This window comes from Pteropus alecto, unplaced genomic scaffold, assembly GCF_000325575.1.
Source record: "Pteropus alecto unplaced genomic scaffold, ASM32557v1 scaffold86, whole genome shotgun sequence".
Taxonomy (NCBI): domain Eukaryota; kingdom Metazoa; phylum Chordata; class Mammalia; order Chiroptera; family Pteropodidae; genus Pteropus; species Pteropus alecto.
Window position 1 is genome coordinate 7,045,663 of NW_006442109.1, and position 27,262 is coordinate 7,072,924.

Consider the following 27,262-nt stretch of genomic DNA (forward strand, 5'->3'; position numbering starts at 1 on the left):
CCCACTGGCCTCCATCGAGAGCCTCCAGCTGGGGGCTGCAGGACCCCAGGACTCAGGCCTAAAGGAGGCAGAAGTAGCTGCTGTGGCATCAGAGTGAAGACGGAGAAAACCCTGGGTTTGGGGGCCGCCCACCTGCCCCAAACCTGTCAAGGGCTCGCTCTGTCCTGTGAGTCTTTTCTAAGGTATTGCTCAGTGGGTAGTGAGCCAGAAAAATCGGGTTCAAATCCTGGTGCTGCCCCTCACTACCTGAGAACACTAGATAAGTCCTCAGTTTCTCTGTTTTTCCACTCTAAAAATGTGAATAACCCCTCCTACTTCATAAGGCTGCCGGAATACACAATAAGCACTTAATAAATGTTAGCAATTGTTTATTCAGTACACACAGGGTGTGTCAGAGTCAGGAAAGGTTATATTGCCAACTAGATGAACATTGAATGCTAGGATCACTTTCATAACTGCTAGGTTTTATTAACTGAATGCTAAGTTTTATTTTTATCAACTAGTTTAGATATAATTTCAAAAAAATTAAATTAAAAATTTCAGGTATAAATAATTTTGATTTTAAGTTTTGATATTCATTACTTATCATTTGTATTTGGCCTTTAAAATTTAATAGCTATGTTTCAATATTTTATAAAATATAAAATTATTTTTCACATCTCTTTTCAAAAAAGTTAATTTTTACAGTTGATTTAATTTACATTGCTATAATGATCTACATTGAAATTTTATACTCTCGATGTAACTAATTTTATTTTTAATCCCATGGATCATTGAGAATGAGTGCAAATAGAGATAATGATAGAGCAGTTATGAAAGTGGGGCGCAGACGAAAAGAGGCGACGGTCTGCTTAAAACTTTTAAAACTGCCCACACAAGGGAGCAGATTTTATCTATGCCCCTAGAAAACACTCATACAATTACTAGAAAGGAAAAAAAGAGCTGAATAAATAGTCAACTGGGGATGGTTTTCAATAAAGATAAGCAAACACCAATAGAAAACACTGATGGGATATTCTTAAAGAATAAAATGATGTGCCCTATATTCAGCTAAACAGAATGTTGTATTTTGGGGGAGAAGGGGCACTGATGACACAATATATACAGAAAACAAAATAATAACACCTAGGTTTAGAAATGACTTCAAATTTTGATGTTAAAATTTAAGGCAGACAGATAAGATGAAGTTTTAAAAAGTGAAACAAATAATTATCTAGGATGTAGACTTCAAAATGAGGTTGTTAATTTGGAGGGTAAAAAGAGAGAGGAGAAATAGAACATAAAATTAAAAAATTTATTTATTACTGAGATCAATTAGGTAGTATACAGGCAAAAGCCATATCAAATGACTAATATTTATTGTACATGTTTTGAACTACTACAAAGTCAAAATTAAGGAGTATTTCATTGGTTTTATGCCTTTTATGAAAGGTATAGGTTTTGATTATAGAGACAAACTGAGTAACAGCTTTCAATTATAGGCATTGCCTTTTAAAAATTGTCAAGGGTTAACCTCTGACGATGCCACTAACGTGATCAAAAAAGAAACGTGTATGAGAATTTTGACCAAAAATGCAGAAGCATTCTCTGTGCTGTGTATAGCTCATGATTTCAGTTCATACTAGGTAGGAGATGTGGTTTCAACTGTATCAATGCAGCGTCATTCTTTGGACAATTCAGCAATTATATATGATATTTTCTGGATCTGTCCCAAGATAGAACATCTTGATGAAACACATATCAAATTTGACCTTACAACCACTCGTAGACATTTGATGGGAAGGCCAGCAAAATACTCTTAAAAGGAATCAGAAGTAATTTGGACAAGATATAAAATGATTAGAAGAATTCAGTGAAATAGAAGAAGATTCTCAAATAAAAAGACAAACCATGGTGCTTGACAAAGTGAAGTTATTTTTAATATTTGTGTTACCCATAATAAGTTGGTATGAACTGATGCTTGCCATTAATAATGTTAGGTAGCAAAAGTTTATTTCAAAAAACAGATCTAAATTGGCTGTGTCCTTTTTTAAAGAACTTGAAAATATTTTTAAATGGTTAGAGAAATTTTTTAAATAAGTAGAACGAACCATATAAAATAGGCAGTAAAGGTGATATACCAATAAAATATACAGAAATTAGAAAACAGACATAAAATACTCAGATGACTATCAAGGAGAAGATTCACATTCAAATAGTCCAGTTTATAGAGACTATTTTCTGGCCGTTACAGATTAAGGCAGAGTCTCAACTGAAGAGACATTTGAATAAATAAGAAAAATACTGATATTTTTGCTTTTCTTCATAATATTCTGGTGTTGACAAATGTGAAGGAACTAAAGAAATGCCACATGGATTCTTTATGCTAATTAAGGAACATAAATCAACATAGTGCTTCTTTCATCAAGAAAGTCTTGCTATGAAAAAACACCAGCTGAATTAAAGAGCGTGCCTAGGAAACCATCCTTTCACAACCTCCCTTTCTCATCTCAGCCCAGCAACAAATATTCCATGGACTGGCATTCTGAGTGGTACCACGCTGGATACTGCTTCAAGAGATGTTGAAATCTGTAAGTGATGGAAATTTGTGTGGGAAAATTAAAACACTATATAACATTTCCTGTAATAATAAGTTATCATCTATAAGCTCATTACAGTGTTTGAACATGATACATAAAATTTATGGTTCACTTCTGAATCTAAGTACTGCTTTAAGGAAGCTATTGATAATTCCATTTGCTATTGTCTCAGAAAACTAAAGTTTCTCCATATAGAATTGAAAGCAAAACTGTCTGAGAACTCAGAGAGATTGTCTAACTTGGCATTTTCCGCCAATAGAACAAAAGTTTTGTAAAAATCTTTATTATAACAACGTAATTAGGAATTTCGTTGGAATAGAGACAGATTTTATGAAAAAAAAGAAATAATATATCAGTTACATGTATTTTTATTCTTTCAAACATCACTAGCTCATCAATAGAACACTCAGACATACCTAGTAATGATTAATTGCTGTCATCTTTGATATTTTACTTTCAGTCATATAAAAACCAGTTTTTAGTCATATGAAAAACAGCATTTTTCAATTTTGTTATTATTAAGGTATATTTGTCAAGGTAGGGGGAGAAGAAATTTTTCTTTTAAGGGCTTGTGAGCCTGATTAATAACTTTTAAATATGTAGACATATGGTAGCGGGGCCTCCATTTGTACTCTTGTTCTGAGCCCCAGAAATCTTAGGAGCAAGCAGAAGACCTCTGCCAACTGTAACATATTATGCAGATGCTTTACGCCCCTTCCTTTGCGAGGCTGTGAGGCGTAATGGGGAAATCCTGGGTCTGAAACAAGAGGACCCACTTCACTCACCTTATCTTCCTTTATCATCTTTAAATCAAAGGTGATACTGCTTGCCTCACAGCGATGTTTAGAAATCCTGTGAAATAATATACGTGGAAGTGCTTGATGACACGAAGAGAACTGTCCAGATGGAAATATTCTGCCCATGGCCCAAGGCCCCTGGTTTCATGCCTTCCCTCCTTCCAAAGGAGCAATGGCTTGCCCCAGCCGTTGACTCAGTGGCAGCTCCAGGCCATGGTATTTTATAATCCATGCTTCCTCTTACCCACAGTCGACCCAAGGGTGATCAAGTGATGTGGCATAAGATAAGAGTAGACAAAGATAAACTGGACCCGGGAAGAACATTTCGATCCTCCCTCTGATTCCTGCCTCCGTCCCAGGACATCCTGACCTCCGACGTGCACTGAGCACCCGAGGGGCGCTGCTCTACTTCTCTCTTCTGTCCTCTGCCTCCCCTCCCGCATCACCCTTCCTCTCCACCTCATAAATGTAGTCACAGTTTTCTTGTGGTTTAAGCTAAGGGAAATAGTTACTAACTCTAAAGTCTTTTATCCAATGCATAGATAAACTAAGATGGCTCAATTAGGTTGTTATCTACTAGAATTTATGAAAGAATCAAATGTTCTTGACAACATTTAGAATGAAATTTGACCCCAGGAAATGGATTTGGTAGAAATAAAGTTCACAAAAGAAAACCGGCCATGACAGAAGCTATCATCAGTGAAATTTGATATTGACAAAAACTTGATCTATGAACGAAATTTCTGATATAAAATTTAAGTGAAAAGAATTGGTCCCAATGAAAATACTTTCAGTCAAGTTGAAATGAAAGAGCAAAAAAATTGGAAATAGCTTAACTGAGCTTTATAGAAAATTGATGAAGGAATTAAATTGACTTAATGGGGTCTATTCCGGAAAACCCTTTCCCAAGAAAAATTCATCAAAGTCAGCATACTTCCTAGTTACATGTTTGTATTCAAAATGTCTCCAGTGGATTCTCTGAAAATTTCATTAAGAAACAAGGTTTGTGGTGGGAACCGTACCTGAGAGATCATGGTGTGGAGGGCCTGGGAGGGGGTGAGGGGAAGTGCCTTTGGGGGCAGGCCCCTCTCTCCATAAAAATATAGCATTAAATGTAACATGGCTGCGTTGGTATAAAAATGAATATAATCTTGGCTAGAGTCATTATTATTATATTCTTTGGTTTTTCTGGTTAAAAAGAGAATTAAAATTAAAACATTTCATGGGCCCTAGGTGCTTTGCTAACAGATAATTTGGTTCTGATAGGAGTTTAGGTCAAGGGTAAACAGGAAAGTCTATATGAAGGTAGGTAGGGCGGGGTGTGGGATGGAGAGAAGAGACATGGGTTTATCTGCATCTTCTTAATGGAAGGTGCCAGAGTGATGGCTTCCAGCCTAACCTTCCCTCAGCTGCTCTGCTTTTCCCAAGACCTGGGTTTCCATTCGCATCTCTCTTCACAAAGAAATGTTCCACCTCTCAGGGAGCCCTGGGTATATTCTGTTCTTGCAACATAAAGAGCCCAACTAAACAAACAATTCTAACGCCCCCTCCCCAAACTCGTGAAGCCCTCTCGGCAAACTCACTTCACGGTCTTCAGCCTTGGTTGAGTTGTCTTGTACGTGGAGGAGAACCAGTGTGCACGGGGTCACCTGACTCAGCTGTGCACTCTTTGGGGCTGAGATGGAATCTTTCTCTTTAGGCTCACCTCATCGACAGGCTCGAGCTGAGTGCCTACTATGTGCCAGGCCCTCTGTCATAGGCCTGAGGGCACAGCATTAAACAATCACTGCCCTGCCCTCAAGGAGCTCCTTCAGAGCCAGCTCACACGAGGGCTTCTCTACGTTGGCATATTGACATTTGGGCCAGACAGTTCTTTGCTGTGGGGGCCGTCCTGTGTGTTGTCAGATGTTTAGCAACATCCTTAGCCTCTACTTCCTAGATGTTAGTAGCACCCCTTCCCCAAATCGTGACCATCGGAGATGTCTCCGGACATTACCAAATGTTCCCAAGGGGGCAAAATCGCTCCTGGTTGAGAACCACTGGCTCAGGGAATGGGTGTTTACAACCGCGTCAGGGGGCTCAGGAAGCACTTGTAGCTCTGGCTGTCAGGATGCTTCATGGCTGAGGTGCTGCTTAACTTGGGCCTTGGAGCTGAGCAGAGCCCTGGAAGAACTGGCAACAGCATGGAGGAAAAAGTTGAGAGAAGTCTTACCGGGTAAGACTGAGAAGAAATAAGCTTATGCTCTAGAGGGGATGATTTGGCTTAGGTAATCGGTTGATCTCATTATCAGTTAGCGGGTAGAGGCAGGTATAAAAAAAATACCTAGAAAATTCTAAGACAATATATGTTACCCATGAGTTAAATTTAGTGTAAAGGTATATTTTTTTTGGTCCATCTAGTGATAATTTAATTTGTGAAATAATTTTAAATATTTCATTTTAGCCACAGTCCCCACCATTCCTTATTACCCACTGACTCAGTTAAAATTTTACAATATTTTAGCTGCCAGATCTCTGAAGGCTTGTGAGTTTATATTTTTTAATATAAAAAATATGGTGATTTGTCACTTGGGGTTCAAGGACCCTCTCCAGATCTTTGTATAAAATTCAGGTCACGGGGAGGCGCCACAATTGTGGGCAGGGACCATGAGTCCTGAAAGGTATCTAGATTTCTCTGAGCACTTTTTTCTGGTGAGAGAATCCCTGGCTTTCATAGAGTTCTCCAAAGGGTCTCCCCATCTCTTCTGAAAGAGGCCTAGCTAGGTGAGGAGGGCGTCTCCGATGATCCCTGGAGAAATTCTGTACAATCAGCAACAGAGAGACCCAGGGCTGAGTTCTGCTCACCTTTTCCTCTCGCTCTACTTTAATTCAGCTGTTAATTAAATATATTAATGCGCTGTGAGGTCTGCTTAGAGCACAGACAGGCACTGTGCTGTCACTAGAGAGCTGGATGCATTGATTTAAGGCAGCAAGGCAAAGTGAGTGATTTTGTGAACCAGAGAGAAAGCCTTCCGTTAACGACTTCCTCCACCCATTAAAAGACTGCTTTGAAGGACACAGAGCCAGAGAATGAGATAAACATTGGAACTTGGAGGTGCAGTCAGCTAGGGAGGACACTGGGCCAGGGTGGTGTGGGCCACACAGGTCTCCCTCACCCTCCTCCTGCCCTGGCCCCAGCGTCCCCTGGCTGTGCTGCCTCCCAGCAAACCACTCTCCAAAAAAGATCTGGTCTCTCCATTCACACCAAAGTGTAGATGATAAAAATAGCTGATGGTTTAGTGTGCATTTTGACTGGAATCATAGCTTAGCCCCAGCGCTCAATCTGATTTCTGGAATGACTTTCTGGAGCGGTAAGTGTGGAGGACAACTCGGCAAGGGGCTGGCTGTGCGGTGGGCTTGGGGTAAGGGCAGGAGTCCTGTCCTCAGATCCAAATTCGTTTCTTCATCTGAGAATTGGAATTGTTCTTGGAGAACCGAGGACAGCCTGGCATTTCTTCTGGGTCATTCCAGCATGCACACGGATTCTTCTGTCCATTGAAATGACTGCAGCTGGGCGTGATTTTCCTGACTTCTCTCGGTTTTCTGTTAATCCTGTCTCCTTGCAGGTTTGCCCAGGAGATTTGCTCAGTGGCCACTTGATTCACCAATGGGATTTTACCCCTGCTCCCTGTAATCAATCCTGTCTACATAGCCAGCAGAGACATTGTTTTAGAATAACAATCAGATGCTTAAAACTCTCCAATAGTTTCCCATTGCCCAAAAAACAAATCTAAATTCCTCACCAGGCCCAGAAAGCCCACAGGAAGTGCCTGCCTTCACCGCAGCCTGGCTCTTGTTCTTAGCCTCTCCCCATCACTCACTCTACTCCACATTGAGACCTTCTCGAACGGCTGAGCACCACCCTGGGGCCTTTGACTTCCATTCCCTCTGCCTGGGACTCTGTTTCCTGATTTTTCATGAGGCTGGCTTCTCTTCATTTAGTCATCAGCTCCGAGGATCTCATCTCCTCGGTAAAGCCCCCCTGACCACCCAGCTAAGGCAGCCTCCAGGGTGCTCCTTGTCACAGTATCTCACTTCATATGTTCGCATAGCCTTTGTTCCTGACAGAAATGGACTTCACGAGTTTGGGGAGGGGGCGTTAGAATTGTTTGTTTAGTTGGGCTCTTTATGTTGCAAGAACAGAATATACCCAGGGCTCCCTGAGAGGTGGAACATTTCTTTGTGAAGAGAGATGCGAATGGAAACCCAGGTCTTGGGAAAAGCAGAGCAGCTGAGGGAAGGTTAGGCTGGAAGCCATCACTCTGGCACCCTCCATTAAGAAGATGCAGATAAACCCATGTCTCTTCTCTCCATCACTCACACACACACACACACACACACCCCACACCTCTTTTTCCTCCTCATACCTTCAAATAGCCTTGGAAAAGGTACTCTTCTTAGGCCCAGGAGGGGACCCAGTCTTCGAAAGACCTCTGTGAGAATATCCATACTTCCCACCTTGGCCAGTGGCCCTCCTGCCATTTGTACCTAGGAGCTGCTCTGATTCCTCGTTATCCCTCTGCACAACCAGCCCATTGGCTCTGCTGTCGCTCTTAATCCAATCACATTTTACCACCCCACCTCAGTCCTGCCCACCCTCCCCTCACTGGGGCTCCTGCAATGATCACTCCACCTACACTCCTGCCCCTGCAACCCTGTGTCCACACAACCAGAGGAGTCACCTCGCACAGCTGGTGAGCAATGGGTCAGTCACCACCAACGTGATGCAGCCCTTCTCAGGGCTACATGAAAATGAAAGCCTGGGAACGCCACTCAGCGGGGTAGACTCAGCCTGAGTTTTCCTTGGGAATAAAACAAAACTATCTTAAAGTTTACGAAGTAATGGGCACCTTAAGATAGAGTATTTTTTTCCTTAAAATGTGTTTTCTTTAGATAAAACCCAGCTTTGAACAAGGTGACTGGGCAACATGTAGGCAGACCTTTGGGTGGTTTTCTGGGTCATTTCCTTCCACCAGGAGAGCTTAGATGTGATAAGAGAGAGGAGAACTGATAACCATAGATGAACAGAAACCAAGAGAGAAGTGTCCCCCAACCTCCCTTTCATGCCAAGCTCAGGGCCAAAGGAGACAAGGCAAGGGAGGCCCTGCCTGGGTCCTCGCCAGGCAGCGCCCTCTGTGGAGGCTCCTTTCTATGCTCCCATATAGGATGTAAGGGCAGCGTGATAAAGAGACTTAAAATGCAAGTCCAGAGGTCTGGGTTTCGGTTCAGCTCTGCCACCAGCACACTGCCCCCGGAAAGTCACCACGCATGCACGCCTCTGCTCCTCCACTAGAAGGAGATGCCCACTCCAGTGGTCCCCTAGAACCATGCTAAAAGGATAAAGTAAAACGATGAAAGGAATCTTTAGAATCTCATTCATTCAAACTCTAATTTGGAATTGGTAATATTTTAAACATGTTTCGTTTTCATAGCCAAGAATAAAAAACGTGTGCCTCCTGAATCCGTTACTTCTCCGGCTTATCGAGGGGCAGGGGCAGTCTTACTCATCACTGCCTCGGCAGCAGCCAGCAGAGTGCCTGGTAACTGCTGTGAATCCTTCCAGGTATTTTCTGTGCATTTACACATGTGTGTGTGCATTCATACATACACAAGCGCAGCACTTTACTCTGTAATATATATGGCTTTTGCAAGTCCGTTAGGGAAGACAATAAACAGCAAGAGGATGTTGGAGGGGCTACAGAGGGGCTGTGATGCTGGGTCATCCCAAACCAAACATAAACAGACGGGTCCAGGGATGCTGAAGCAATGGGGCCCACGCCAAAGGAGATTTGATTGTTGAAAAACTACCTAATCCGGGCTCTTCTAATCATTTAGTGGAGCAAGTACCAATTTGAACGGATCTGATATAGAGTCCACAGATGAAATGGACTCATTTTCTCATTTGGCGGATGTGGGAGAGCACTGGGGGCTGATATCTGCATCCCTGGTGGAGCACCTTGTGCAGGACTCCCTGGGGCGGAGTCAGGAAATGGTGGATCTTGGCTATTACTGCTTGGGGACAATGGTTCAGAACATGGAATCTGGGGTCAGACATACCTGGCTTCCAGGCCTTGGCTTGTCAAATAACTGAACGACCTTTGGCAAGTTGTTTAATTGCTCCGAGTTTGTTTTTCATCTGTAAAGTTCACATCGTATTTCCAGAATTAGAAAGAATGCTTGTGGAGTTTTTTTGTAAGAGCTCAACTGGGGGCCCTTGGTCACTTTAGCTGTGAGTATTAACATCATTGCTTGGTCTTTGATTCAGGAAAGGGAAGGCTACTCACCTGGAAGAGCCGGTACCCAAAGCCTACCAGAGGAAGAGCACTACAGGCTGTGACTTGGGGCAGGAACAGGACCTTCTCATCTTCTCTGTCTTGGCAGGTAGCACATGATTAGTAGAAAGATGTTCAATAATATTAAGGGGAAAGAATTGCATGACCTGGAACAAGCTACTTAAACAGCATTTCCTTTTCTCATCTACTACCAGAGTCAGACTTGGAGTAGGTGAGTTGTAAATGAGATTTAGCCTGGGGAGCTCTTACAATGGTGCTTTTTCCTTCTCCCTGTTCTTAAACAAGGATTATCAAGAAACGCCAATACAGAACCATAGTTTGCTGTGCCCAGACACTAAGAACACTGAATATTTATTCAAGCGCATAAGAAGTTGCTTGGGTAACATCTCGTGGTGAATATTTCCAGACGAAGCTAGCGCCTTTCTAGGTTGCCTGCAGGAGTTGGGAAGACACACTCCCCTGATTGTCTTGCCATGCTACTGATGGGTTTGAGAATTAGTTTGGGGCCTCCCACTCTATGTTCAATTAAATCGCACGGATTTCGTTTCACTGGTGACAAAAAGGAAAGACAGAATAACAGGCATTAAATTAAGATCATGCACTTTTGCCAAGACTCCCCACCCCCACCTAGCCCTAGGGATTTATTTCTTCTCTAGTCCCCAAAGAGATGAACTGTTTTTACTAGGTTTTCTAAACTGAAACGGGGCAGCCATTCATATCTCTGTGGTTTTACCAGGTGCTGATGAGAACAGCACAGAATTGTAGGAAGGTACCGGCTCTTCCAGGTGGTGAGCTTAGATTCTGTGAGCTCGGGGTTGCCTAATAAGATCTGTTTACCATGAGTCCGTTCGTGGCCTGCTCTATTTCTGATGCTTCATTGGGCTTTTTCCATCCCCTTTTGTTGTTCTCTTTGCTACTGCTCTTCAGTGGTTTGCTTCGCAGTCCTATCATTTTACAACATCCTTCTACTCCTGGGAAAGGGTGAGCAAAATTAGTGTTGCTGCTACTTGACATTCAGGAAATGTAGCGCACACACATAAGTTACCAATCATGCTTACCAGATGGTAAATGTATCTCATTTCATCAGAAAGTGAGCAGCAAACATTGAAATTCATCACCCATACAACATTTAAATTCACATCCATTTTCAATTTGACATCCTTAATGAGTTGGTAAAATGAAAATCAATATTTTATCGCTGTATTGTTAACTGTAACAGTTACAATAATGCAGACTTGAGATTTTTAAAAGTCATTAAACAAATCTCACCACAACTTGCTATTTTAATATACTCTATAGCCATATATATATTTTTAATACCTTAGAGTTTGGTATTCAGAATGGGCTGGTGGAAATGGCACGTGGTAGGAAGAATAAAAATCTAGCAGCTGATGTCGATGCCTATATATATATTTTTTAATGCCACTGCTTAAGTTTAGTGGTTATACTTTGTTTATAAAAACTGTTAAGATCAATTCGTTCTCTTTAATTGGACTTATGAGGCAATGGAAGCCCATGGGGTGAAGGAAGTTCCTGATGCTCCAGTGGCAGAGCTGGGGAGCCCTGTCTCCTGAGTCCCAAGTCTAGATTTCTGCCCACCTAATGGTCCCTAAAGACCTCTGAGGTTTGGCCTTGATTATCAACAAATTGAATGGCAGCCCTGGCTAATTCAGTTTCTGTGTACTTAAGAGTGAAGAGTGGTTCTCATGGGCTGAACTGTGTCTCCCTAAAATGCCCCAACTCCTAGAATCTCAGATTGTGACCTTATTTCAAGATAGGACCTTTAACGAGGTAATTAAGGAAAAATGATGTTATATAAAGGGGCCCTAATTCAGTATGACTGATGTCCTTATAAGGACACAGACAATACACAGAGGACACAGGAAGAAGGCAGCCATCTGTGCCCCAAGGAATGGGGCCTTGGAAGAAACCAAACTTGTTGACACTTTGACTTTGAACTTCTGTCTCCAGAATTGTGAGAAAATAAACTTGTTGTTTAAGCCCCTCAGTCTGTAGTATTTTGTTATGGTGACCCTAGCAAATACAGTGGTCCAGATTGGAGGAAAATGTAGAATTTACATTACATTTTCCTCTGTAATGGAGATATTGTGTTATGAATTAGGGCTCATTAGTTCTAAGTAACAAAAATCAAATCCAGCCAACTTAGCACACAGAGGAATTTATCCTAAAGATACAGTGGTATCTCATGGAATAGCAGTGGAATGCAGCTGGCCTCAGAAATGCATTGGATCTGGGGCCTGGAGCACTGTCAAGATACTGTTTTCATCTTTGATTTTTCACTGTGTCTCTGCTTCAGTTTTTTCACCCATCCCAATTTCAGATTCCTGGGGAAAAGATTGATTGGCTCAGCTTGAGTGACTTGACTCGCCCCTGGTCTAACAGTCATGGCCAGATGAGGCAGGGTCACATGGCCATCAGAGGCCTGTGAATATGAAGGAGGCATCCCCAGGAAAGGAGAGCTCAACAGACTGTGGAATAAGTCCTCTGTGGCATGGAGGGTCTGTCCCCTCTCAAGGGCAATGGGGAGACAAATATGTGATGTTCAGTGTGCTATAGCAGAATGGCTAATGTATTAAGTTTGGCTATAAACAGCAAAATCAAAGCAAGAGCAGCCTGAGAGACCTCATCCAGACCGAGAACTGCTTGCACCCTTAGGGCTGTTTCCTAACTGAGGATGACAGAGAAGGAAAAGAGGCCAAGAACGGAGATTAGCAGCTTGTCAAAATGTATGTACCCAACAGCTGGAAAAAACTGGTGATCTATTGGAATTCCATTATATAAATGCTACAGAATGTTTATAACAAAAATAATGTGCAATGAAACACAACATGAAGCCAGAAGCCAGACGCCAGACTGGTCTCTGGTTTTATATGTATTTGGCAGCCTAAATCATTACTCTCTGAGAAGGGTGAGGGGAGAGATTAAATAATGCTTATTATTCCAGAGAAGAGGCAAGTAGAGAAAATACAGGAAGGACCAACTTTCAAGTAAATCTAAGTCAGATAAAAATAGTTTCCAGCCTGAATTAACATGGGAAAGGCATTCCTCACAGCTGGCATGACACCCTGTTTTTGCTCATGTTACTCCTCCTCTTCTTCTACCTGGTACTCAGGGCTGAAACCACTGCGTAGGCTCTATTTCTATAATGCTTTCTCTGACTGACCACACAATTCAGCATTTTAATTTTCTGAAACTGTTTTGTAGACATTGTGTTCTCCCTATAGACTAAACCTTCTAGGGTTAAGGCCTATGTGATACATAGGCTTCCCCATGTTGTCTTAAAGGGCCTGATAGGACTTTTAACGAACATTTGTTGCCTGACTAGTTGTCACAAGCTGAATGGGAAATGATGATCATAAATCTGCTTGCTGGGATCAAATAATCTTAGAATAATTAAAGAAAGAGAAATATCCAGGTATATTCCTTTTAAGATAAAAACTTTATTTTACAATTTTATAAAGCAGCTTTACATTAAGCACAAACAATCCATTTACCTTGTATAGAAACAAAATACCTTTCCATCTGCAAAAAATCAAGTTTTGCTGTATATAAAACTAACATGTGCACATTGTGCTTAAACTGCAAAGTCTGTACAGCTTTACAAAGGACTACCCTTCAGAAGGGCATCCAGTAAACACTTTATTGCATATTTAACACATGGTATATAACCCACATGTACAATGGAGGAAAAACAAGAAAAACAATTACAAGAAGGATGAAAATAGCAGCTTTCAGTGAAAGTATGCACACTGACAAAGAAAAAGGACTGCCACATCCGGAGAGTTGTGCTTGTGTGTCATTTTTATATTTGCTCACATACACTGGATGTTTTTTGGATGAAGCCTTTATGTACAGTAACTGTTAAAGGGTCAAACTTGACCTTTATCTGGAAACTTTTGGCTGGTTTTAAAACTGAAGTGGCAACAGATTTAATTCAACATCAAAGCCAACTCACGATAAGTGTGAAAAACTAATACTCATAATCTTGAAACAAAGAAAAATTTAAAGAAACAAAACAAAACTTTAAAATACCTTCCCCATTCTCTTTAAGTTCAAAATAAGTAAACATTTTACATGATTTTAAACCCTAGAAAACTCCATAGGTGTTTAGGAACAAAATGCAATGGATGGTCTTGGGCAGCGTTCCTCCATGTATGCCCCCAGATCGCCTGAATCAGAATCACCTGAACACCTGTTAAAAATGCAGATTGCCATGGCACACAGGCAGATTTACTGAATACCTGGAACCTGTATTTCAATAAGCTCCCAGGTGGTTCTGAGGCATTCTAAAGTTTGAGAACCAGTAGTTTGTACTGATGGTGCTGCTATAGGTTCAACTCACTCGCTTAGAAAATTCTGGGATCACAAGAAAAAGCAAGTTGCTGTTGCAATGTGGAAGGCAGTGTGAAACCAACAGCAAAGAACTAGCAATGCCATTTCTAGATCAAAATGTCTTTCCTTTTTCAGTGGAAAAGGACAGACACATTTTTAAGGCACTGATATTTGTCACAGAAGCAGTACCATACTGTTTTCATTGATTCCCATAATCTGAAGTACCAGTATGCAAACACAAGACAGAAGTCTGGAACGTTCTAGAATAATAACAAATACAATGAAGTAAAAATGGGAAAGTTTATTTTTGAGAACTGAAAATAAAAATGAAGGCATTCACATATTCTTGTTGGGACATCTAATGTATAAGAACTACAAAGGTCAAAAGCTAGGGAGAAACCTAATAACCCACAACTGTTTTGTGGGCAACATAGAGTTGTGATGGGCATTTAATACAGGTCATAGACAAACGGCACTGTGGGGTTTTATATTTCCAATCTCTACGAGTTATAGTATTGATTTAGTGCATTGTCATACACTAAAACAAAAGATAGCAAAATCAACCTCCCTCAGTTCTGACCTAATGCTTGAAACATTATTGCCCAGGGTATGTGGGCTAGGAAGCCTATAGGTATAGGTGTAATGAGACATAGTGAGATAAAAAAGCCAAATAAAGGTCTGATTACACATGTACAGGAAATGCAGTAGCATCACTTCTATCCAACAGTTGAAATAATGTAAAATTAAAATTGCAAGGAAAAAGAATAATGAGCAGAGTCAACGGTTTGGAAAGTTGATGACCAAGAATGATTTAAGTAGGAAAAAAGCCTGTTATAATTCTTGTATGTAATATTTCACTTAGTGTTTTTCTATAAGGGGGCAAAAATTCTAAAAGGGTAGTGGTGGTGGACTTATCAAAATTACTAGCTCTTTCCCAAATTTAGGTCTATAATAAAACTTCCCAAATAATGTTCCAAAAATGTCTCCGCCAAATAGACAAAATTCTTGAGTATAGTCTGAAATGAAATATAAAATTCTAGTGACAAGAAAACCATCACAATGGGGAATGGGGAGGGACAGACTGATTATCAAAACTTTACTGATTGTAGATCAAGTTTCATAAAACTGATAATATTTTTGTAATTTCTTGTGCAGTCAACATATTTTGTTTTAGTTGTGCTTACATGACATAACTGTGAAGCCTGAACAGTGTTTTTAATTTACACATCAAGAAAACCATAAATTCAAAGTATTCTCTGTAAAAAACAAACTGAACAAATGCAACAAATGCTCATTTGCCCCCAAGAAGTTAATCTATAGGGAAAAAAAATCATTTAAAAAAGTTGCACACAGTCCATTATTCAGGCTACAAGTAAATATTTACTGTATTACAGCACATTTTTTTTTTAAAGTCTGCTTTCAACATAAGCATAAATAATCACATTTTAAAAGCACCCCATACTAAGTTTTCAGGTAAGTGCTAGACAGTTGGTGAGTAATAGCTACTTACCATTTGCTTTCCCAAACCGAGAGGGACTGGGCTACCTGTGGAACTGTACAGGGTGATGAGCAAGGCAAAGTTAAACATCTTTGTTTAGCCCACTGACTAAACACTCTCCTGCTCTAAATTCCATCTACATTTCTAAATATCCAAACCATGGAATGCAGTTATCTCAGAAGGCTGGTTTAAAGGATCATTTATCACTTTGATGTCATCCACAATAACCTAGTCTACGACCTTTTAATATGTGCCAATGCTCTGCTGAGAGAGGGCCCATAGTTTTTGTGTACAGCAGAGGCTGAAATACGATTTTGGTTGTGAGCTCTAGTTGTGCTTTGCCCTGCTGCCTTTAAGGTAGCTTTTCCATCTCTTGACAAATTCTTTGAAGATTGGGGACTCATCAATGGTGCCAAAGAGCTGCAGCTGATTGATATGGGTGGTGTGATAGTCCCAGCGGGCCAGGTTGGGGGCGATGCCAAGCATGAAGTGCCGGAGGTCATAGATGGTTCCTGAGCCAGTGTCGTACAAGGGGAGCATGGCTTTGAGGGACTCCATGCCACGCTCATACAGGGACTTCGCTTCTTTCCCGAGTTTTTCCCCTGCAGTTTCTTTTAAGTCATAGAGCCCAATTAAAGAATACATAAAGCCATTTAAAACGAAAGAGCTAGGTGTGGTTGGATATTCTTCATACCAGTCATGTTTATTCATAAACACAGCTTTAACTCCATGCTGTTCTGATAGAGACTTGTAAGGGGCTGTTGCCCTTAAAGCTGAATTGAGGAATATATGGTCTTTTGTTAACAGATAGGCCCTGACTAACGTAGAAATGGCTTGCCCTTGGGCCATGGCAGAGTACCACCCTGGCTCTAAAGACTTAAACCCTTCTCCTAACTTACGGGTCACCATGATTGGCCAGCCACCTTTCTCATCCTGGTTCCTTACCAGCCAATCACTGGCGGCGAAAAATGCAGCCATGTGGGCTGTGGTAGAGATGGTAATGTTGTCGATGAATCCTTTCCCTTTTGCAATCAACCTAACCACCTTCTTGGGCATTATTTTGGTTGGCTTGACAGCTTTTGTGTTGGAAAGACCCACTCCTTTCCTGAGGTCAGTGACCAGGTCCCTGGTAACAGTGCTCCACGAAGTTCTGGGCCCGATGCCATAGTATATGTCTCTTTCTTTAAAAGCAATTAGCTGAGTATTTGAGACATAATGTACAGTGAAGAGCTGATTCTTTTCTGTGGTCTCTAGAACCACAGACACACTTCCATTTGTCAAGAACTTGAGGTCAAATGAAATAATAAAATCTTTTGTGTTCCCCAGTTGCAAAGATACACCTTCACTGGTTTCTGTAGAGGATAAAATATACCAACAAAGGCTGGTTAGAATAAAATCTCTTTGTAGTTAAAAGTTAACTGCAATTTATCCTTGAGAACAACTAATCGTACAAAATTAACACTTTGATATTTTGTCAGATTATTATTATTATTATTATTACTCAATTAACCACAAATGATAGAATTGGTGAGTCCGTAATGGCTTGTGAGCATCACAGGCTCTTACCGTTTGGCCTGTGTGGTTTACATTTAGGGGGCTAAGAGCAAATGGCTAAGGAACTGCTGATCAAACTGCCTTTTCTAGATCAAACACTGGTTGATCAATAATCAATGACTGTTCTAGTACATCTATTCTGTAAAAAGAAAAAAATGGCCACAAGCTGGTTCAGCACATAATATTGCAAGAGAGAGGACAGAAGGAAAGAATGGCTATACATGAATGTAAAAATTTTTATTTAATTAATATTTAATAAATATTTACTATGTTCTAAGTGCTTTATACTCATTTAATCCTCATACAAATTAACAGAGTAAGTGTGATTATTACTCTCACTTTATAGATAAGGAACTTAGACACAGAGGACTAAGGTACAAAGATCTGAACCCAGGTTGTCAAGTAGGGCTCTACATTACATGCTCTTAATCACTATTTGATATTTAAAATGATAGGTTTGTTTTCAGATATTTGCTAGAATTGTGAATAAAATTTCTGGAAATTAAGGAATAGGCTCCTGTAGTTAACAAAAAGTGAGGGATAGTAGGGTAGGTGGAGGGAGAAGCACAGACTTTGGAGTTTTAAAAAAACCAAACTTGTTTAAATTCTTACTCTAACACTTACTAGCTTTGAGATGTTCAATAAATATACTCTGAGTCTCGGTTTCTTCATATGTTAAAGAGAGAAAATATTACTCTGCAAAGTAATTGTGAGAATTAAAAAAAAAAAAGATAGTGGCTTTGAACATAGTAAAATATGATAGTGATTATTCTTATTATTCTGAAGCCACTGGCTTCAGAGGCTGATAAAATAGTAAAAGCTGTTTTATCTGGCAAATTATCAAACAGGAAATTTCTCTTGCATATGTATAATGCCATGATGGCTAACTCCCAGAAAGATGACTTTTGGAATACTGCTGGGCTAGATCTACCAAGAAACTGAACACATTAAACCAGAGAGCAGGGGCAGTGAGAACAGCAGCAAAAAATATATGTTGTACACATTTTATAACACTAAAGGCAAATATGAATATCTTGATCTTTATAGAGCTTAAAATTTCAAAACACATTCACATGTATTATCTCCTTTGATCGCTACAGTAATCTGCTGAGGCTGGTAGAACAGGAAATATCACTTTCATTTTAGAGATGAAGATATGGAGGTTTTGCAAGGTTAAAAGGTTTGCCCAAAGCCAAATGCTAATTAGTGGTGGAGCAGGAACTAGAAACCAGGATTCCTGGACCCAAGTTCAAAAACTGTGAAAAAGAAATTGTATTGGAAATGGCATCCTCATGTGAATAATTAGTGGAAGAGTTATTTTTCTTAAATACAGTCATAGAATCAGATCTGCTTTGAGCTGTCTTTGAGGAAATCTTTAGTGTCACCAGGAACAAAGATTAGAAATGTGAACTGATGACAGTATACACAGTGTGATTAGTTTGGAGAGTATTAGCATTTTTAGTTGATCGTTTAACTCTCCTAACATTGGACTTTACCAGTGTAGATATAATTGAACCAAGGCTCTTACTACTTCATTTAATGAGACAATTATGGAAAGAACAAGAACATCATGATAGACTGATGCATCAAATGACGCTTTGATTTTTTAAAAAGTGATTTCAGAAGTATACTTCTAATACAGTAAAAATTCATTTAACTGGAAAAATGTGAACATGCAATCTCTTTCTAGCATTTTCCTGCATCTATAGTAAAATGGAATCTGATGCTCAGTATAACATCCCTGAAACACTGCAGGATTCCATTGACTTATGAATCACTCAAGATTAAATTATATTCAGCAGAACAGACTATCTTGAGTACTACTTATTTTTTCATTCTTAGGGTAATGCCTCATTAATCTGACAACAGTATTAACTATGACATCCATTCTCACCAAACTGGGTAACAATGACTCATCTTTAGAAGTCCAAACGGGAGGAAACTGTAGAAGTATTCATTTTTCTCTCAGAATCTCATTCTGATTTTCACTTTATGTATACAAATCCAATGAAATGTCTCAACATAACAGATTAGTTCAAAGAACTCAGTAATGAGTGATATCGTGAGATGTAACCTTTTAAAAAACCACTATTAGTTTTCCTAAAACCTAACACCACTAGAGGGGATTACTGAGCCACATAGAACAATCCCCAATTTAAATCGATCTACCAAAAATCATAATCTTGAAAAGAATTTTGACATAGTTCTTTTAATTATCATTTTATAGATGTACAGAGAAGTTAAATAAACTGTCAGCATCACTCAGGATACGAATGGTAGCAAATGAAATGTGCCTGTGGTTGTGGCAGCCACTGCGGAAATGTACTAGGCAAGGCTCTGAGCTCTACTGGAGGTTAGCTCTCTGGAGACCCCTGCTTTAAATCTGCTAATGTAAAGTTTTCATGAACCCTACTCTCTCTGAGCAGTTCCTAGGAGTCACTACAAGTGTCTATTTTTAGACACTTGTAGTGACTCCTATGTGTACATATACCTTAGGCAACAAAGAATGATACATATACCTTAGGCAACAAAGAATGATAAGCATTTAAGAGTAGTCTTTAAATCAGTGTTTTCACATACAACTCAAACTGTTATCACTCATTCATTTTATCAACAGTTTTACCTATGTGAAGTGAGACAAGGCCCTACTCAGAAGCTCCAGGAATAGTGAGAGATAACAGTCAGGTAGAAGAGAAGCTCACAAGAAGCCTGAGAAAGAATGGCTACAGAGAAAGGAGAAAGTGAGGTCATGGAAATGAAGTGAAGAGAGTGCTTTGGGAAAGCTCCTTTAATTTAATATACTACAGGTAGAAAGTTTCAATTCGTTTCATTTTAAAATTAGGAAGAGGAACAAAACATTATTCAATAAATAAAACAATGCTGCAGACCCATGTTATGATTCTTTCCTCTAGATGATGTTGTCCTTTTCAAGGAAAAAAATTCAAGGCCAAAAAAGAAAAAGTAAAAGGCTGACAGCATTCAGGCCTTTGTTATCCAGAGTCTCACCTTACTTAGGTCCATACTTTTATGTACGAGTCCAAATTTCTTCTCAAAAGTGATTCTCTGATTTATCTCCCACGAGGTCTATATCTTCTAAGATGCCTCATCTCCCATACCCATGCCTTAATAAAACAGACTCACCTCTGGGATTTCTTTCTCCTGCTATGAGCAAAAATTCCCAAGTAACTTCAAGTCATTCTCCCTCATATATTTGTATCAAATGCAATGCCAGGCACAATCCGGATATGAGAACAAGCACCCCAGCTAGCACACTCCCTCCAGCAGGGAGTTCCAACTGTAAGTAGCTTGTATCCCACTGGCAGAGTGACTGTCACAGACAGAGTTCTCTCCTCTATATGCTTAAAACCACCTCAGGAAGTAGTTTTATCTCCAGCTACTGGCTGCAGAATGAAGGGCTAAAGTGTGGGTCCCTCATTTAGTATAAGGGGACCTATCTTTTGTATTACATAGGGAATCTAAAAGTGTATCATGAAATCTATGGCTCTAAACAGAATTCAAAAGATTGTTCTAGAAAACTTCCCAGCACTTGAGGAGATCAAGATGAGGACTGTTGTTTTCCACTCTAATCCAGACAACATTATTAATGCAAAAATAAGCACCTTGGGTGCATCCCAAACCAAATGTCCTTTTGCTTAGACTAATCATTTCTTACTGCAATAACCTCTTAAGTATTGCAAGCTAAATATTCTTAAACATTTCTACATACTTTCTTACCCAGCCAAGCAAAGATGCTCTATGAACTGGATGGAATATCACAGAATGCCATAGGAGAAAAGAAGTTCTAGTCATAGAATAAAAACAAAAGGTCACCCATTATTTTCACTGCATTAAGCACTCGTAAATCCATTACTTAAGGCCATCCAGAATGAGTAGATCTGTATTGTGGTTTTCAAGGTCTGTGAATTACATAGTCATCAATAAAGGACAAGGAGAGAATACAGAAGAGGTCTTATAACCTTTTTTCTTTTTTTATTTACCAACTACAAGGTTGGCAGGAGCGGGGAATGAGTTCTGTTTTTGATAACATTTCTCCATAGAAAATTTAAGCCTGAGGTGCTAACTAAAATTATTTCATTGTCTTTTTAAGTAATGGACTCATTAATTCTCATAGATATTGATTAGTGGAGAAAAATGCATTACATCCTAATTAATGATACTGTCTTAGTAAAAGGGGAAATGTTGCATAAAGTTAATTTGATTTTATAAATGATTTTATTAATGAAATGGTTTTATATGAAGTTTGAGACAATCTAGTGCATTAACGAAATTCAATATAGGAAGCAGGCCTAGTGGATAATGTTGTATTACCCTGAAAAAATTAAAAGCTACTGGTAAAAAATAGGCAAAGGAAAGGATGGTCCTTTCTATAAAGTAAAATTTCTACCTTATTATAAAATAGTTTAAAAGTTAAAGAATAAATACTATACTGAAATATTAAACTGAGGAACTTCTCTCCTGCAGGATGTAGATCCCTGGAAGGAGATGCACACCAGGCAGTAAGCTGGACCTTAATATTCAATCTATGGCTTGGCTTGTCACACAGTAAATATGCCTTTTATAACCTTGAATTTTTGGCTGTTCCTTTCTTAGGGATTTCATTTGGGTGACACCATTTGTTTCTTTATATATGCAATATAAAGGGTTTGCTAATGTGTTTTTTAAAACCATAAAAAGAATTTTAAGGAAGAGTCAGATGCCATAAATGAACATAAAATTAGCAGACACATTATGTATCACTTACCTGGAGCAACAAACTGTTTAACATTGGTGAACCTAGACTTATCAGCCACACTAGCCATAGAGCAGCCCTTTGGCACAGTCCAGTCATTGGGCTTGCTGGTTTTGTCCCTGTCTTCTGCTGTTTCATATACCTCTACGTGAGGGGGTTTCTCAGTTAGATTCTTGCTGTAATGACTTAACCCATACTGTGCAATCTGGATTGGGTAGAAATAGCCTTGAGGTCCCCACTGTGTAGATAAAGGTACACCTATAAAATAGAAACAAAATAAATAACTATGTCCAGATATAAAGGTACACCTATAAAATAGAAACAAAATAAATAACTATGTCCAGATATTTATAAGTTTGTTCCGAACACCACTCTTCAGTTTTACTTCTAGGGATATTATACGATTATCAGCAAATTTTGAGCTTCCGTATTATACTGTTTTCATAATTACTAAAAAATAGTACCAAATTAACCAGATATGAAAAACAAAATTAAGTGTTCATTCACTCTCATTCACTATTTGTATACAGCAATGTAATGTTGTAGATTGCCTTTTAAGGACTGACTTTTTATGTGTTACTTTTGCTCATAGCTATAGATGTCATGTTTCATAATCCTGTTTCACATGTTCAAGTTTTACACAATTTAAATACATGCAGAGGATGTTATGGTCTGGTCTAATAAGTATGTAATCTGATGGTTAAAGTATTCATGTAGGAAGCCAGTTAAGACTAGGCAACTTAAAGTATAAACATAGCTTGTGATTCTCTTTCATATCCTTGATGTTAAAATGAAATTCTTGAGACCAAGTATTTTTTAATGAATTAGATTTTAAACGTTAGATTCTTGAAAATAATTCATTAATGGATTATTTCTTATAAAGTTCTAAGGAAAACCTTGAAATGTTATCAGTGTTTATTTTAGTAATTTCCTACATAGGAAATACAATCATACCCCACTGTGCAGAATATTGTATTGTTACATCATGGTATATGTGTTGAGAGATAAACTCTTATCTGTAATTCTAGTCCCAGTAGAAACTGGGCACCTATAAAACTGTACGTCCTCTGATGTAGTTTCAACACAGTTTAAGACATTAGAGACTACAGAGGCTAAGAAACCTAGGCTACAAATAAACTTTTAACTTCTGTACTCCTTCTCCAAGAGGGAGATTTTTTTTCAAAATTCAAATAGAATTATTTTCATTTAATAAAAGGCTTATACAATCTCATTAAAGATGGGTGATAACTACGAAAATATGCGATTGGTATAAGAATTGATAGAGCGATCAATGGAATAGGAGGCCAGAAACATACTCCAGTATTCAAAATATTTTAATATAATGATAAAGATTGCATCATGAATCAGTGGGGAAAAGAAATTATTCAAGACATGTTAAGGAAAAATGTCTAAAGTAAGACCCAAACCTTGCACACCATTTACCAAAAACATATTAATTTAGCTGGACTAAAGTTATATATATAAAAACAAACCCACAAAACTCTTACAGAAAATACAGATGAAGAGCTGATCGTCAGGTGGCAAATGACTTTCTAAACATAAGAAAGATTTAAAAAAAAAAAATCCCAAAGTTTAGTAAATAGAACTGAGAACTAAATTAACAAATCGTAAGTAAATGAAAAGTCAAATTCAATTTGGCTTTCTGATCAATATGGGGTTTCAAGTACAAATTCTAAATTGTACTAATATACTCATAAGGAACCCCCACGGTCCCAAGTTTGAAAGACAATGAAAAACAACGGGTGATAGACTATAGGAGTTCAGGATAAGCTCAGAGAAAATGGTATGTATTGTATTGTACTGAGGACTTTAAACATCTATCCAGAGATGATACCTGGCTAATCTGGTAATGAGACTGTATTGGGACATTGATGAGTCCATTGAATGGTCTCTGTCCCTTTTCCATCTCCTTTTACAAATAACAACTATATATTTTTACATAAAATTTCTGGAGATGCTGTGCCTTGGTCTTACTGTTGAGAATTTTAGATTCTGAGGTAGGTTAATGGAATAATCCTATTTGATCAGGTATGATCTCATTGCAACCCTTAAACCATCTAGAAAGCTGTCCTAGGCAGACTTAATCTGTTCCTCCCTGCTAAGTCAGCATGATAAAAGGTCTCTTGTAAGCACGCTATGTATGCACTTGCTATACAATTAACACCTATAGGTTCTTATTCCCCAATATAATAAGGGTAAAAAAATGCAGTAGAGCAGATACCAACCTTCAACCCCACTTATGCACTTGACTCTGTCTCGGACTTCCACATTGTAGCCTTCAAAGGACATAAATACACCATCAGGGTAATAAGGGGCTCTCTGTGCATAGACTTTGGAATAGCTATGAGAGAATTCAAACCGATCATAGCCATCATACTGAACCATCTTTCCATAAACATCAAAATATTTCTCTACCCAAGTGAATGGAAGAAAGATTTCATTCCCCTCTCGTCTCCCTTTAATTGTGTGTTCATCATTTATGAGACAGTCAATTTCTTCATATTTGAGCCCTAGCACTTTGCTTCCCCCATTGCTACTGAAGCCACCAGCGACAGGGGGTGCTTTCTGCTGTTCCTGAGGGAATGCCTCCTCAGACTGCTTGGCCAGGTGGTTCACATAGTTGTTACTCTCAGATGCTGCTGCTCTTTTTTCTATTCCATCCACTCTGAAGCCACTACTCAAGTGCCGTGGAAACTGGATTGCTTTGTCGCTGGAACACTTATTCCACAAAAGTACTGTGACCAAAATGAAGAGTGCGCAGATGATAATCAAAGTCTTATAATTGACCCGAGCTGCCAGGCAACGCATATTCAGACCATACCTATGGAGGCAAGAAGAAAAATTCATGCAAAGATGCACTACTGACGTTTCATACGATAAGTTTTTCTTTCTTTTTTCATTAGGGGAATTTTATTAATTGCACGTGATCTGATCAGATTTAAAATTACTAACTCAAACTTTCAGCAGAGACAAAAGGCAAGTGGTGCTTTTCCCTCTTAAAATTCTCGGCACGATCCTCTAAAGCAGATTCCCAAAATTTGTGGCTCCATTTGTATCTTATTAATGTTTTCATAAAGCCCGTAGGTGAAAAGAAATATCTAACAGTTCCATTTATTAAATAGTTGGTTCCAAACAACTTAATACATATTTTTGTCCTAACAATTCAGTAGCTGTTTAAAAAAAAAAAAAAAAATCAGGTCTTGTTAAGGTAAACATTGACATCTGTGTTGCCAAATCCAACAGTGAATTTTTACTACTCATCCTGCTTGACTTCTCAGAAGTATGAAATAGTCGATGACTTCTTATGGAAATACCTTCTGCTCATGGCTTCTGGGGCACCATTCTCTCTTGGTTCTCCTTATACCCCACTGGCTGCTCCTCCTCAGTCATCTTTGATCATTCCTTCTCAGCCCCTGAACATTAAATGTTGGAGTGCTTTTGGGTCTCAGTCCTCAGACCTCTTCTTTATCTCTATTCACTCCTAGGTGATCTCACCCAATCTCATAGCTTTAAATACAATTTATATGCTGACTACTCCCAAAAATTCTATCTCCAGGCCAGACCTTTTTTCAGAACTACAGACGCACATATCTAAGTGTCAATCCAAGCAACTGACATCTTTGCTTGGAAGTCAAATGGATTTCTGAAATAAAACATCCAAAACTTAACTTCTAATCTTTCCCCCTCAAATTGTTCCTCCTTTCCTATTGCTCAGATCAGAAATCTTGACTTCTTCCTTGCTCACCCTACATCAAATCAGTCAGGAAATCCTATTGGCTCTATCTTCAAATTATACCCAGAATCCAACCTCTTTTCTGATACCACTGATACCACTATGTCAGAGCCACTGTCATCTTTCACTTGGAATAACACTTCAATGATATCCAAACTGGTCTCTCTGCTTCTACTCTTGCTCTACTGTTCTACCCCCAAGTCTAATCACTACAGCAGTCAGAATGAGGTTTTTAAATATAAGCCAGATCATGTCATTGCAGTCATGATGGGAGAAGATCTGATGTCCCTGCTGGCCACATGTTCCAGCCAGTTGGGATTACATGCAAGCAGTCATGAGCTGTCTGCTGCTGGGGTCATTGAGAAATATAAAAAATTATGGGTTAGTTATATGTGCAATAAATGTAATATTTTAGCCTGCTAAGAGTGAAGGGAGTAGTCTCACTGCTGTTTGCCACAGTAGCTCTGTAATTTATTTTGTGGTTAAATCCACAAATACTTATTTTATTGTTTGTAATCCTCCTTCCCTTTTTCTCTCAATAAATCCTTTTGGCACCAATGGGATAAAAAAAATCAAAGCCCAGAATGAATATGTTTAATGAAAAATTATCCAATAATTTCATTTTTCAAGAAGGTTGATGGTGAATGTGTAATCTACTCATTTCTTTTAACTCCAAGAGAAGGTAAACTTTGAGTCCTTGCCTGTCTGAAAACAACTTTCTACTACTCTCACCTTTGATGAATAAGTTTGGCAGGATATAAAATCCCTGGTTGCATATTATTTTCTTTCAAAATGTTGTAGCCAATATTTTACTGTCTTAAAGCATTTTTTGTTACTGATGAAAGGTTTGATTTTAGTCTGATACTTGTCACTTTGTACATGACTTCCCTCTGGATCTTTTGCTTCTCCTAGGAATTCTGCAGTTTTGTGAGAATGCATTACAGTAAGATATCTGATTCACTATTTCAGCACTGGTGTGCTCTTTCAATCTGGAAGATTGAAATCTTATTCTTATTTAATGAATGTAGTATCTTCTTACAGCTCTGAGTATATTAGGGTTCCTCTTTTGTAAAGTTCTCTCTGATTAGCTCTATTTCCTCCGGTGGCAGTTTTTCTGGTTATTTTAGTCTCTCTTTCATGCTATTAGTTTTCCTTACATGCCTGGTGATCTCGGGTTACTCATTCATATTTAGGCCTGAATGACTCAGTAGCCAACATAGATTTTCTGTTACTGTGAAGATGGTCTGTTTTTTGGCTAGACTGCTCTCCTGAGGGGGTTTCTGTGTGGGTTAGGAATTGGCTGTTCCTTTAGGATGTGGGGTGGGGAGCCAGCAGACCAGACCCTCTAAATGTGAGAATAAAGATTTTTTTTTTCTCCTTTTTTTCTGGTGACATAACTGGTACTCTAGAAACCTTAGCTTTCCCCAATTTCTCTAAAGAAAATCTGCCTGGTGTTTTGCCTGGGGTTCATGCGAGCTATCTGCAATCCAACTGCAGGGGTGAGAGGGAATGAGAAGAGGATATAGTTGTGCCTTCCAGTACTTGAACAGAGATCCAGAAATCTGCTCGATTATCACTCTTTGGTAATCATTCTATTTATTGTTACTGGCTTCTTCATTTCTTATTTCTATACATTTTATTTCAG

General features: G+C 39.0%; 1 protein-coding gene across 2 annotated transcripts in view; it reads right to left on the reverse strand.

Annotated features, from left to right (window-relative positions):
- Window positions 1-13,149: 13,149 nt before the first annotated feature.
- Window positions 13,150-27,262, reverse strand: part of GLCE (glucuronic acid epimerase) — an 87,424-nt gene continuing 73,311 nt past the window's right edge. For both annotated transcript variants that reach the window (XM_015596088.2, XM_006920214.3), the window contains 3 exons: window positions 24,110-24,705; window positions 21,876-22,121; window positions 13,150-16,911 (listed from right to left, as the gene is read on the reverse strand). In XM_015596088.2, coding sequence (XP_015451574.1) covers window positions 15,887-16,911; window positions 21,876-22,121; window positions 24,110-24,692 — 1,854 coding nt within the window. In that variant the 5' untranslated portion in view covers window positions 24,693-24,705 and the 3' untranslated portion in view covers window positions 13,150-15,886. The remainder of the gene's footprint in view (window positions 16,912-21,875; window positions 22,122-24,109; window positions 24,706-27,262) is intronic.